This window comes from Chenopodium album, chromosome 5 (assembly GCF_948465745.1).
Source record: "Chenopodium album chromosome 5, dcCheAlbu1.1, whole genome shotgun sequence".
Lineage (NCBI taxonomy): Eukaryota > Viridiplantae > Streptophyta > Magnoliopsida > Caryophyllales > Amaranthaceae > Chenopodium > Chenopodium album.
Window position 1 is genome coordinate 71,199,735 of NC_137838.1, and position 13,804 is coordinate 71,213,538.

The 13,804-nt window shown below is 34.3% G+C and overlaps 2 protein-coding genes across 2 annotated transcripts; one reads left to right on the plus strand and one right to left on the minus strand.

The window, feature by feature from the left end:
• Positions 1-4,204: 4,204 nt before the first annotated feature.
• Positions 4,205-6,119, plus strand: LOC145633098 (uncharacterized). Its single transcript, XM_081685390.1, has 4 exons — positions 4,205-5,035; positions 5,176-5,793; positions 5,875-6,028; positions 6,109-6,119. Exons 1-4 carry the CDS (start codon positions 4,205-4,207, stop codon positions 6,117-6,119), a joined length of 1,614 nt encoding a protein of 537 aa, XP_081541516.1.
• A 1,735-nt stretch (positions 6,120-7,854) lies between these two features.
• On the minus strand, positions 7,855-11,183 carry LOC145633099 ((-)-germacrene D synthase-like). The gene is made up of 7 exons (XM_081685391.1): positions 11,082-11,183; positions 10,374-10,647; positions 9,850-10,222; positions 9,534-9,752; positions 9,314-9,452; positions 8,989-9,237; positions 7,855-8,160 (listed from the first exon to the last, which is right to left on the minus strand). The coding sequence occupies exons 1-7, from the start codon at positions 11,181-11,183 to the stop codon at positions 7,855-7,857; spliced, it is 1,662 nt and encodes a 553-aa protein (XP_081541517.1).
• Positions 11,184-13,804: the final 2,621 nt, after the last annotated feature.

Consider the following 13,804-nt stretch of genomic DNA (forward strand, 5'->3'; position numbering starts at 1 on the left):
CTACATGCTTGACCTAGGTATGGACGCTCTTTCTGAAGCTCACCCAATTTTCAGCAACCCCGACCTCCTTGCCCTCCATGTCTTCCCCAGGCTGGATTGGCTTAGTCGAGATACTGTTAAGCAGGTCTGCAAGAAATGGCGTCTGTGGTGGATGACTCGCCACATGGCAAACCTCCAACCCTTTACGGGACCTAGGGCCTCTGTGAACAAATGGGTTCTAAAAGACCTGATCTTCAACGACGGTCGGGACTTACAGGCTTGGCTGAACAATGACATGACAACCTACTTTGATGGGTTCCTCTACTGTTCAAGGAGGAGCAGTAGGTAGTTGTGTTAGGTTTGGGGGGAGGGCTATGTGTAGCTTGTAGGTTTTTGGTGTTAGGAGCCGCTAGTGTTAAGCCTTTTCTGTTTTTTATGTTAGTTTTAAGATGTTCATGGTAGAAATTCAATGTCACGGTAGGGAAGTTTTTTATATCAGTGACAAATCATGCATCATCTTTTGAGATTTGTCACTACCATGACTGTAACACCATAGAAATTCATTCCTTCATTTTAAAATATCTGTTTTACCCTGTTTAAAACCTTTAAATAGGAATATCTAAGACATTACTGCCACCGTGATAACGGTTAAGGCAACTATCAAAGACACACAGCGGAAGACTAATTTCAAAACATTTCAAACCAAGTCAACATTGAAAATCAAACAACGAAAGTAAAGTCAAACGAAGTAAAATAAAGTCAACCTACAACTTGGAAACATTGTAGGCCCTTATTAAAACAAAACTGAAATTCAAAACCCCTTTTTGTTAGTCACATATAATAAATAAAGTCATAAATAAATAAAGCAATAACACAATCATATACTTATAGAAACTAGCATGATTCGCGTCGCTCTTCACTCATGCTCATTCATGAATATGCTTCTAACACCTGGAAAGCTTATCTCTAGTTATTTCCACTACTCTCCATTAAAAATGGGTCATCATAGGGCCAAGATAAAGACAAGGCCAACAAACACACAAAACACACAATAAGCAAAGCTGAGTACATAAGCGTATTAACACACTAACATATGATTTCCTATCAACACACAACTTACCTCGTTGCACCTGTTTTTCAAGCATACAACATTCAATAAAAGTTCTCACTAGACACTACATAATTTATTTAATGTTGACTACGCATCAAACGGGTTTCCCACTCAACCTCCCCCAAATAAATTTGTGGTTACTGACACGGGAGCTAACCGTGCCAGCATCAATAACCACTTGTACTTGGCGGATTCCTGCGCATAATAATAATAAAAGGAATGTACAGCGTCCGCTACTCCGGTAGAAGTTATGATCAAATATAAAGTCACATAACCCCCCCCCCCCATATGTTCATACTCAAGGTGTATACGTTCCAAGAGTTTTGGTGCGTAATCTCTTTCACTTTACGTTAATTACAGATTATTAAACTTGGTGATGACTCTCAAACCAATCATTCAATCAACAATAATTATTCAAACAATCAAATATACCAATTTAATTCTTTAATAATTAGTGACCACATAATATTTAATGTTGAATCCTTTTTAATTCTACCTCGGTGCCAATGACACCTTAAACGCATAAAGAGCCACAAATCTTATCCATCGGTATTAAAAACACCTTAAGTGCACTAAGACACCAACATACAATTTATTCCTCGTGTACATAGACACTTATATAGCTCTTTCCTTATGCTTATAGCATCAATAAAAATTATATGAACCATAATAAAATTCCTTTTCAATATTCCAAACCAAATTAAACATTTAGTTAATTAAACATGCTCTCTAACATGCCATAAATAAATATGTGGTTCATAAATAATATTCCAAACTATCAATTTCCATTCAATAATCCATCACAAATAAATCATGCTTCATAATCCAATCACAATTTCCAATCCAAACCTAGCATGATACTACTTGTAATCAATCAAACACATTTAGCATGCTATTATATTAACATAATTATGCTAAGTACGCGAACGTACCTTGTATACGATCTTAGAATCGCCACGACTAATAAAAATCTCTCACTTCAAAGTCTCCTATAATTTAAAATTATAGAAGAGTATTAAAATCCACTTTACACAAATTTCCAGCAATATATACTATTATAAAACCCCTCAAAATTTAATTAAAATAAGCTGAAATTATATTTAAAACATCATACTTTAATCCCAATTAATGGGTAATTAAAATTCCTTAAAGAAACTTGATTTTAAATGCTCTAATAAAAATTCCAGCATTATATTTTAATTAAAATTTGCTGTAATTTAGCCTTAAAACACTTTAATCAAAGTTCTAAACCATTATACATCATAACCCTTCAATAATTTACAAATCAAGAACCTAGGGTTTCAAAAATTGGGGCTTTTTAATTTAAAACATAATCTGAAAATTAATTAACATAATATATATATATATATATATATATATATATGTTCGAAAAAGAAATAAAGAGAAAGCAGCGGCAACCACCACGCCGGTGGCTGCCTGCTGCCGGCGACTAACGTTGCTTGCGGCGGGCGGCCACCTGCTGCCGGTGGTCGGCGGTGGTGGTGAAGGGGGCAGCCGAAAAAAAAAGAAAAGGGGAAGGGGAAAAAGGAGAAAGAAAAAGAAATAAAATAAGAAGAAAGGAGAGATAAGTTTACCTTAGGCTTTCCCTAGTCTGGGTAAAGTTGATTTGCCTCATAAGTGGGATATTTATACCCCTTCTCTACAAAGCCTTTTTTCCCTAACTTTCCTCTTTTAATTTTCCTAATCCCATCCCTAATAAAACTTTACTGAATTAAAACTTTCCTTGAATTAAACCCCAACTTAATTAAATTAATTAATTAAATAAACTTTCTTTTTTTTAATTATTTCCAAACTTATTTAAAATAAATAATTTAAATACTCTAAATAAAACAATTCAATTTAATTAAATACTTCTCAAAATACTTATGTTAATTAAAATGCGTATAAAAATACGAGATATTACAATGACATTGGTTAAATGTTAAGAGTTGGCTTGGCTTGTACATCCATATATATATATGAAGAAGCCACTTATGTTATATATCTCATCAGTGCATGTTCTTATTATGCTTTTGTTGTTATATAATTGTAATTTTATGCTTATATTCATCATGCCTTTAATAATAAGTTAAAATTTGTACACATTGGCAGACAATATGGATGATTTAAAGCCGTGTTTAGTTGTACACCATGGTGGAATTTGGGTGGAAGAAGAGGAAATGTACTACATGGGTGGTAGGGTCAATGTGTTTTTGATGATATCCTTGACACAGTCGATAGCTCATATGTCAAGCAGTTGATAGACTCTTTAGGTTACACTGATATTGTAAAGCTTCACTTCTTAGATCCTAGGAAAACCGTGAAAGATGGTATGAGGTTTCTAGCTTTTGACAGTAGCACCTTTGACCCAATTCTGTCTTTGTTGCTTGAGTACAGAGTGCTTCATGTGTATTCAGAACATGAATGGGGCATGGTTTCAAACTTTAATGTAGGCAATATTGGGCAAGGGACTGGTGTAGGGTATGGTCAATGGTCTGGTAAAGGGTCTTTCATGTCTTTGTTGAATGGTGATGGTGTTGGTTGTTATGAACCTAGGATTAATAGAGATGTTGAATATGATTATGACAATGAGGGGACTGATGAAGATGATGTGGAGTTTGTTAATTCTAGGGACAAACTGACTCAGGAAAATAAAATTGAATTGGACTATGAGAAGAAGTTAGGTATGCTGAAAAGGGTTGCTGAATCTAAGGGGAAAGGAGTGAATATGTTTGAGGATGATTGGGAAGGTGTTAGTGATGAAGATAGTCCTAGTGAAGATGATGATGAAGATGATCTTGGGTACCTCATTGCACCTATACAAGGGAAAAAGGCAAGAGTACATAGGCCTAGTGAGAGCACAAAAATTGAATTTTATTTAGGTCAACCATTTGAGAATGTTGTGATGTTTAGGAAAGCTTTGACTGATTACTGTGTTGGGAGTGGCAGGAACATAAAGTTCTAAAGAAATGATCCTAACAAGGTAGGAGCTAAGTGTAGGCAGCATGACAAAGGGTGCCCTTGGAAAATATGGGCTTCATGGGAGAGTCATAAAAGAATTGTGAAGGCTTCATAGGAGAGCATAACTGTGGCGGGGTAGCAAAAGTTACATTGATGAGCTCTACATGGATTTCTAGTAATTATGCAAATTGGTTTAGAGTTAACCCTTACATCAAGTTACAAGACATTAGGGAGTCTATTTGGCTTGAAAAAGGAATAAGAGTAAGCAATTTCATGGCTTATAGGGCAAGGAAGAAGGGTCTGATTGTTGGAGAATACCAAGATCAATACTCTTTGCTTCCTAGGTATGCTGCTGAAATTTTGAGGAGTAACAGGGGAAATACTGTCAAGTTGCAGATGAGTGGTAATGTGTTTGAGAGACTTTATTTGTGTTTTGAGGCACTGAAAAGGGGGTTTAAAGCTGGTTGTAGGCCCTTTATCTCCCTTGATGGTTGCTTTCTGAAAGGACCTTTTGGGGGCCAATTGCTTGTTGTTGTAGGGAGAGATGGAAACAACAAGATGTTTCCTTTAGCCTGGGCTGTTGTTAAAGTAGAGGGTACTGACACTTGGACATGGTTCCTGTCTCTTCTTGGTGATGATTTAGAGACAACAACAGGGGCTGGTTACACATTTATGTCTGACCAACAAAAAGGGTTGTTAGAAGCAGTATTCGGTGTATTCCCAAAGGCTGAAACAAGGGTGTGTGCTAGGCATGTATACTGCAATTTCAGAGGGGTTTTTGGAGGAGGCCTTGAATTCAGAAAGCAATTTTGGATAATAGCTAAAAGTAACACTGAAAATGAGTTTCTAAAAAACATTGAAAACTTGAGGGTCATATCTGTTGATGCTGTTGAAGATTTGATGAACAGGAACTACAGGAAGTGGTGTAGGGCCTTCTACACACCAATGTCATGTTGTGATAGTGTGGATAACAACATGAGTGAGGTTTTCAATGCCTACATTTTAAGTTCCAGGCATAAGCCAATCATTACAATGCTTGAGGATATAAGGGAGGGGTTGATGGAGAGACTACATAAAAAAAAAAGAGATGAAATTGGCAACAAGAGTATAATGTTTTGCCCTAGAGGATTCATCAGAGATTGGAAAATGTGAAGATTTGGGCAAGGGGTTGGAATGCTTTTTGGAATGGAGGATTCTACCATGGGGTGAGGAAGGGTGCCACACAGGACAAATTTGTGGTTAACTTGCAGGTCAGAACTTGGAAACTAAGTGGTATTCCTTGCAAGCATGTTGTGGTAGCTATTTGGAATAAAGCAGACCAGCCTGAAGACTATGTGAATGAGGTTTTCACCAAAGAGAAGTACATGAAGGCATATGCTTTCCTTCTTGAGCCCTTGAATGGTCCTCAAGAATGGCCACAAACTGAAGCCATTGTGATCCCACCAAAATTGAAAAAGGTTCAGGGGAGACCAAAGACAAAGAGGATGTATCAAGCAGGGGAGACAACAACTACCGGAAAGCTGAGGAGCACAGGAAGCCCTCAGACTTGCAGCTTATGTGGATTAAAGGGACATAACAAATGGGGATGCAAGAATGCTCCAAAAGAAAGAGAAGCACCTCAGCACACATCCACAACAGAAGAGCCTGAAAATGCTGAAAATGCACCTAACACTCCTGTCCCCATGCACATGAAGGGATATGGGGTGTACACATATCCTAATGGTTATCAGAGAGTTGCATCAGTAAGTAAATCTAATTTTTCAAATTCCTGAAATGTATTTACATTACTTCTCAATTAACTTGGTTTTTTTTTTCCTAAATAGGAGGTTCCAAACAATCCCAGGCCAACTCAACAACAACCATACAGGGCATTTTACACAGATATTGAAGGAGAGCCGCAGACTGTGTACTCATTCAGTCAAGATCAATACCTAACAAAGCCAAAACAACAACACCATTTCAAGTCAAGCAATGCAGGTATAAAAAACATTCAAATTATAAAATTTAGTCAATCATTAATATTATAATTCATACACTAATTGCATTAATTATTATAGGATTTAGCTAGGAAGAAGAGAAACAGCTAGCTGGAAGTAGATACACCAGGTACAAACTAAGACTTATTTTAGGCTACACTAGATCAATTCTTCATTGCATACCAAATTCCTAGCACAAGAAGCACTATAACAACCTTCCACAAGTCACAATTAATGCCCAAATTCATCCTAGCAGCCCTTTTTACTTTAAGCATAACATAATCACTTTCAATCTTCCTAGCATACTTGTTTGCTTGCTTCAATTCCTTCCTCATAGACATAACTTCATTCTTTAGTTCCTGCTTCTCTTGCATAAGCCCTAATATCACTTCAGTCTGCCATGCATTGGGGTCTTCCATGTCCACCCACTTAAAAAATTTGCAGCCCCTCTTATCAGTTTCTGCATCATAGTCAGGGCAAGCAAGAAACCTCCTGCTAGGGTTATCTCTTGTCCATGCCCTACTCTTAGACACTAACAAACCACATCGACATCTACTCCCAGAGTTGCTTAGCCTTGACATGTTACAAATTCTTTAAAAAAAATAGTAAATTTGCCTGTAATATTTGTAAATGCTTCTTCTAAATTTTATTTAATTTTTTTTCTCTGCAAGGTATCTCAGTAGAAGAAGATGGCTATGGAGAGCAATATAAATGGAAGTCAGTTATTTTTTGAGTTGTAACGACTATAATTTAACCGCTCAAAACATTGAACAATTGCAAACATTAGTACCTTCTGACTTAATGTCATAAATTTAGTTTCCTTTTTTTTTTGGCAACCTGTTCTAGAAGGTTATTTTTCTGTTGAGTACTCTACCTGCAACTTCTAAAACTTTAGTACCTTAACTGCAACTTTTGGCAAATGTTAGTACCTTTTTTTTTGGCAACCTGTTGTAGAAGGTTATTTTTCTGTTGAGTACTCTACCTGCAACTTCTAAAACTTTAGTACCTTAACAACAACTTTTGGCAAATGTTTCAATTTGTATTTACTCCATGTTTGAACTCTCTTCTTCCCCACCCTATCCAACCCAACCCAGCCCAAATGATAAGTAACTAGTGTGCGGCCCGGGCATTGCACCGGATTACCACTTTGATTAAATTGTTTATTTATGAAATATATTATCATCCATTATGTATGTTATGAAAAAATGTTAAACATAATGTTACTAATTAACAAAGAGTATAGAAAGCAATTTTTAATACTCTATTGTTTGAGAAATGTTAATTTTATTCCTCTTAATTTTTTTCAAACTGCTTATCTCGTTTTCTTTTTAATTGGTGCGTGTTGTTTATAGTTATATTTATTTGTATAGATGACATGAATTATTATTAGCTAAGATGGCAAAGAGTTAAATCTTGTATCCTCAAGGTCTTTTAGGAATGCTTTTTAATATATAAAGTATAGATTTCAAAAAAAAAAAAAACGAGAAATTATACCGTCATTTCAATGCAAATCATTTATTCATCACCAAAGTGTTAAAAATACGAAAGCAAAACAGAAGGATAAAAACGTAGGAAATTAAAACTGCATTATCATTCAATTGGAAACTAACAAAGGTGCCTATTATATAGGCTTACAATAGGAAGGAATTCACTAAAAAATAAGAAATTAAAAACATGCAATCTTACGTGGGATGAACGTGCCTATCATGCATGGAGTAGTTGTTGATACTGCTCCATGATTATAGCCCATTATTAGGCAACTTAACTCCCTAATTTTACTAAGTAACAATAGTAAAAACATAATAGACTAACTTTGAAGCACTAATTTTAACACAAAGGTGATGATGCAATAGGATGAATAAGAATTTTGGCAACTTTTTCTTGCGTAAAAGTGCTAGTAGTATAGCCATCTTCAGCGTTGTGATACATGTCATATAATGTCCTTGATAAGTTGATGACTCGCAAAAGCAAAGGCTTTGGCACGATTTTTGGCCCAAGTATTTCATCGTTAGTGTCCTTCCATGCTTCCTCAATGTGTGCTTGAAGCCCCCTCGTAGCTTCTTCGATGGAGGTTCCAAATTGATCCATGTAGCAATCTATTGCAGACGAAACATGGTTTCTTTTCTTCTCGAACTAAAAAAAAAACATCAATAAAAATAACACAAACTCTTTAAAAAATCGGGTGTACAATAATTATTGTACATCCATTATAAAGATAGCCTAAAGTGATCAAAAGTTATTCCTGAAATGAATAAAAGTTACCCCAATATGCATAAAAGTAACCAAATACAAATAAAAATTATCTACGCTTTATTAGTAAAGAATCACATTTTAAATGACTAAAAATCAATTATTAGTGATTGAATGTAATTAAATTACCTTTATATTTATATAAAAATTGTATTATGTTTAAATTTATCCAAAAAAAGACAAAAAGTTACTTTAAAATTAGCTAAAAGTTACCCTTATACTACTCAATGTACACTAATATTAGTGTAAACCGGGTGTATACAAAAGTTTTTCTAAAAATAATGAATAATATTGAAATTGAGTAACCGCTATGATCGTTGAAAAATAAATTTGTAATAATGTTATGGACATGGTAAGGTTGTGAATGTTGTTATTCAGAGCATCAAAGAAAAATATATATATATATATATATATATATATATATATATATATATATATATATATATATATATATATATATATATATATATATATAAAATGATGATGATGATGATTTATACATTGTCAAATGATTTTTTTTTTTTGGTGCTTAGAGAGCCACAAGGGGCGGGTGATGAGAATCGATCCCAAGATTTCTTGGAACCAGGAGGGGAGCTCTAACCACTTGAGCTATCCCTCACTCTCATACATTGTCAAATGATGATTTTGTTTTTCAGTAAGTAAGAAAAATGTGTCATACCAGACTAGAGTCTTTTATAGGTCCGTACATACCTCATGGCTGGCAATGTCATTCAAGAGCCTGGCGAGTATGCATGAAGCTTTTTGAGCCTTTGTTGTTCGGTCGACCGATTCAAAGGCATCCTTAGTTGCTAACTCCCCCATGCCGAGAAAAGAGGCAGTTATTACGTACAAATAGCCGGAGCTTCCAATGGCATTTTTCATGTATTCGTCAAATGTAGGAACAACATTTTCATGACGCCACATAGCTTCATGCAAGTAAGCTTGACATGTAACGTTCATCTATAACATAGATTTAGTTAAATAATTTCTCAAGCAAAACAAATCTATGTATTGTAGATAAAGCTTTAGTATGTACTTGTTGTTGGAGATGATAAACACCAAATGATCGTTGCTCCAAAGCTAAATTTTGCTCAATTTCTTGAAAAGTGTCTAAGATAACTTGATACATTTCTCTCAAGTAGCTCGGAAATTGGTCGATGCAACTTTTGTCCCACCTAATATTTCATGAAGTCAAAATTCTAATTAGCTAGGTTAAAAAAATATTTAGGTTTATGTATATATTCATGTTAACGAACCTTTGAATTGCTTTTGTGAAGGGTTTTAACTCTTCAATAGTTCCATAAGCGTCGTAGATGTCATCTACAATAGATAAAATTTTGCACAATTTGTTTAACAACATCCTCGCATACGAGTACTTAGGTTCGTAGTACACGCCCAAAATCCAGAAGTAAACCTCTACCAATCGATGTCGTACAAAAGGTAATTTTTTTTCCATATCTAGGCTTCTCCACCACCTGTATGTATTGTTAAGTAGAATAAACCGTATTTAAAAAAGTAGCTAGATTTCTGAATAATTGTATCCAAATATATTAAGGTACCTATCATGTTTACCTGGTAAGATCTCTAAGTTCCATGTTGTGCAATATTTGAAGCAAGTTAAAATCTAACTTCGCAAATTTAAGCAAAGTTTCATTGTTGCAAAGCTTTGACTCATAAAATGAGATTTGATGCCGTGATTCTAGTCTTATACTACGTCGATGGAGGGGTAGTTTCAAGGCATGGGCTACTTGTTCGGCCATGGGAGAGCTTAATTGTGTAGCAAAGGAGGTTAGATGAGTAGTAGCAAATGCACGAGCTTCGTCGAGTGTTTTCTCTCCATGTACTCCTAGATATGATGCTTCATACAAGTTCAATAAGCCTTGCACATCACTTGCTAGAAAATCCTTAAAGCCTTTGTCCTCACATTTGAAGTTTTCAAATACATCTTGTTTAGTAAATAAAAAAAAAATTAATAATCTTCAAATGTTAATAAATTAAACACATAAAAGTAAAAAATAAAAAAAAAATAAAAAAAAAAAAAAAAAACTATGCAAGCACAATGTAATTGTGAATTTGTGATGAAGATGGTGTCATACCACATGAAACAAAGAATCCATGTTGTCGTAAAAGACGAAAGCGTAATGAAACATAGTGAAGATCGTCCTCATAGCAACTATCAACATAAAACTTGTTATAGAATTTTTGAAAGATGTCTTCAATTTCATCTTCAAAGTGATATGCTACTCCAAGTCGATGTATGTCATCTAGAAATGCTAGCCTTTCTTTTGGGTCCTTGTCATTGACCAAAAGTTCTTGACGCACTAGCTCTTTAAGCACTACAGCAGCTTGCTCCATTTGGCCTTGGATAACCTAAGCCAATAGTCAAAGAAGAAAAGGTTGAACATATTCTACTTATGGACGATTTTTCTAGACTGTATCCTTTCACCTTTTAAGGCTATGTTCAATTTAACTTATTTAAGTTGATACGAAACATTTGCTTATTTTTAAAGAAACAATCAGGTTAGAACTAACAAAACTAGATTAGATCGAATTTTATATGAAATTTTATAATTGGAAAGTTTTTAGTAATCTTTAATCTTAAAATTCTATATTCAATTAAAGTCAAAATTCGGTTAAATCTTATAATCTTATTAAATCAAATCAGGTGAACTGAACATCTATCCACAAAGACAAAAGACTACAAAAAACAAAAAAAAAAAATTATGTTACGAGCAATAATTATGTTACTGTAGACACCCAAATGATATTCCCTACAGTTACGTTCCGAGAAAATGTAAATATACCGTATCCGGAGGAGTATAGTTGAAGAAGCGATCGCCCCAAAGGTCTGGATGATAATTTGCAAGAGGACGAACAACATTTGTTTCCTCAATCGAGCACTGCATATTTACTCAATTAGAGTTTATACAATATAGAAATCTGAAGTTTTTAGGATAAATAGAGTGTTTTTTGGTTTTATGAAGAATTATTGAAGTCCAACAAAGTTAATTTATAAGGGAACAAATTTGTCTTTCATCTATGAATAGCAACGAGTCAGACTCGGAGCGGATTATGCTAAATCCGACTCCGACCCTACAGGAAGTCGGAGGCTAAATAAAACTCCGACATCCGACTCTGAGGCTCCGACTTTAATATCCGACCTCCGGTTCCGACTCCGATCTAACCCGACTCCGAGTTTTTTTCGGTATTTAATATACTTTGAGAAATTGGGCTATTTAGGCCTTTACAACCCACACCCAATGCCACCATCACCCACATCAAAATCCACGATCTATCGGAGTCGGAGTCTGAGTCGAATAATCCGTCAAAGTCGGACATTTGTCGGGGTCGGATTTTTTTCTCGAATTTTTTGTAGCCGACTCCAACCCTCCTCCGACTCGGATCAAAGTCGAATTATTTTAACAGAGTCGAACTCGGATTACTTTTTTCTCAAACTCGGAGCGGAGTTTTTACCTCGGATCAAGACGGAGTAGGGTCGGATTCGGCCTGGATTATCATCCCTACTTTCATCTGTTTTTTTATTGATCTTTTCATCTGGAATCTTTAGGTTTTAAAAATGAGAGGAAATCTTTTAAATTCCACTCTATACTCCCTCCGTGTTTTTTTAAGTGTTACGGTTTGACCGGCACATAGTTTTGGCAATGTAATTGACTTAAATAAAATAAGAGGTAAGTGGGGTAGTTGGAGTATCAAAAAATTATAAAAGAAAGATAATGGGGTTAATAGTTTATCGAAAAGTAATGAATGTGAGAGGAAATATATAATAAAAAAGTAGTAGTGGGTTTGGGTGGGGACAATGAAAGGAGAGAGATATAATATTTTAATATAATTTTTTGCCAAAAAAGAAAGTGTAACACTAAAAAAAATACGGCCGGAAATGAAAAGTGTAACACTTAAAAAAACACGGAGAGAGTATATAAGATCAGACATAGTCCATATAGAGTCTAGTTTGATTAAACTAAAAAGGTATATGATTTAATATTCAATGTTTATAATTTATTGCTAAGGTGATATTAAAGATTTTCAACCATTTAAATTTTTTTTTTTTTAAGATTTTCAATGATTAACGTATACAAGAAAAATGATTATGAAATGATGGGTGTAATTATAAATTTAAGAATTTAGGTGTATACAACAATTTATATGCATAGTTGTCATTATCTTCTTTTTGTAAATTGTCCTTTGTTTAGGAATTTTTCTTTTCAACATACTTAAGGTATTTGTTACTTTGTACCTATTTTTTTTTATTTAAATTAAAAATAAATCAGATTAAACAAAAAATATTCAAATTAGATTAGACCGGAACTTTTATTTTAATTTATATATATTTATTACTAAATTTCTATAATTGCGTATTAAAATTATATGAAATTTATATGTATATTTGGAAAGTACACAATGAGACAAATTTAAAAAGATTGAATTTGACTTTTTTTTTATTTTTTTTTTTTGCATTTGAGGACTTGGTGTGGAGTAGACTGGTCAATTTTCGACCCGACCCATTCATATGGGTCTTGAACAAAGTTTTTTACAACATTTTGTTTTTAGGGCGAGGGTCATGTGAAGGTCAACGTCGAAAAATAAAAGTCAAATGTGAGATTTTGGTAGGAGGTAGTAAATTATACTACCTCCGTCCCCGAAAGAACGACCCATTTGGCCTAATTTTAGGGCTTGTTCACATTTACTGAACTGAACTTAACTGAACTGATTGAAGCTGAACTGAACTGAACTGATTGGAGCTGAACTGAACTAGACTGAACTGAACTGAATTGAGCTGAAATGAATATTTTATGAGAGAGGAAAATTAAGAGCTGAACGGAACTGAACTGAACTGATTGGAGATAAACTAAACTGAAATGAATTGATCAAAGCTGAGCTGAACTGAACTGAACTGAAATTAAGTAAATGTGAACAGACCCTTAGTCCCAAAAAGAATGACCCATTTGCATTAAAATCCCCACCAATTTGCAATAATATTTGTGCAAAATTAGCTTCCTCATATAAAATTTTGTTTCCCTATTTGCTTTTATTAGTTTCTCTTTCTACTTTTTTACAAACCCCATGTAAATTTATCTTTCCAATATACTTTTACTTTTTTTTATTTAACTGTCTTAATACCCTACCCGCGAAATCAACCCAAATGGATCGTTCTTTCGAGGAGAGAGGGAGTAACATTTTATACTTTATAAGGTAGTTAATTACAACATTTTGTTTCTAGGGTAGTTTTTCGTAAAATTTAGAGTTTAATGAGTAATTTTTCACAAAAAAAATCCCATCATTTATTTACTTTGGTTTATTAATAACTTTAAACATGTTCTTAATAAATATTTATGTCGGCAGGTGATAAATTCTGAGCCAATTGATAAAATATCTTAGTTGATTAGACAGACATGCAATGTACTTAGGGGGCCGCTGGACGTGGGCTGAAAGCAGGGACAACTTTTGTGAGGATGGTACAAAAGTGGGAGAGATGGTTCTTTCACTAATTTATTATTTAGTACGGACT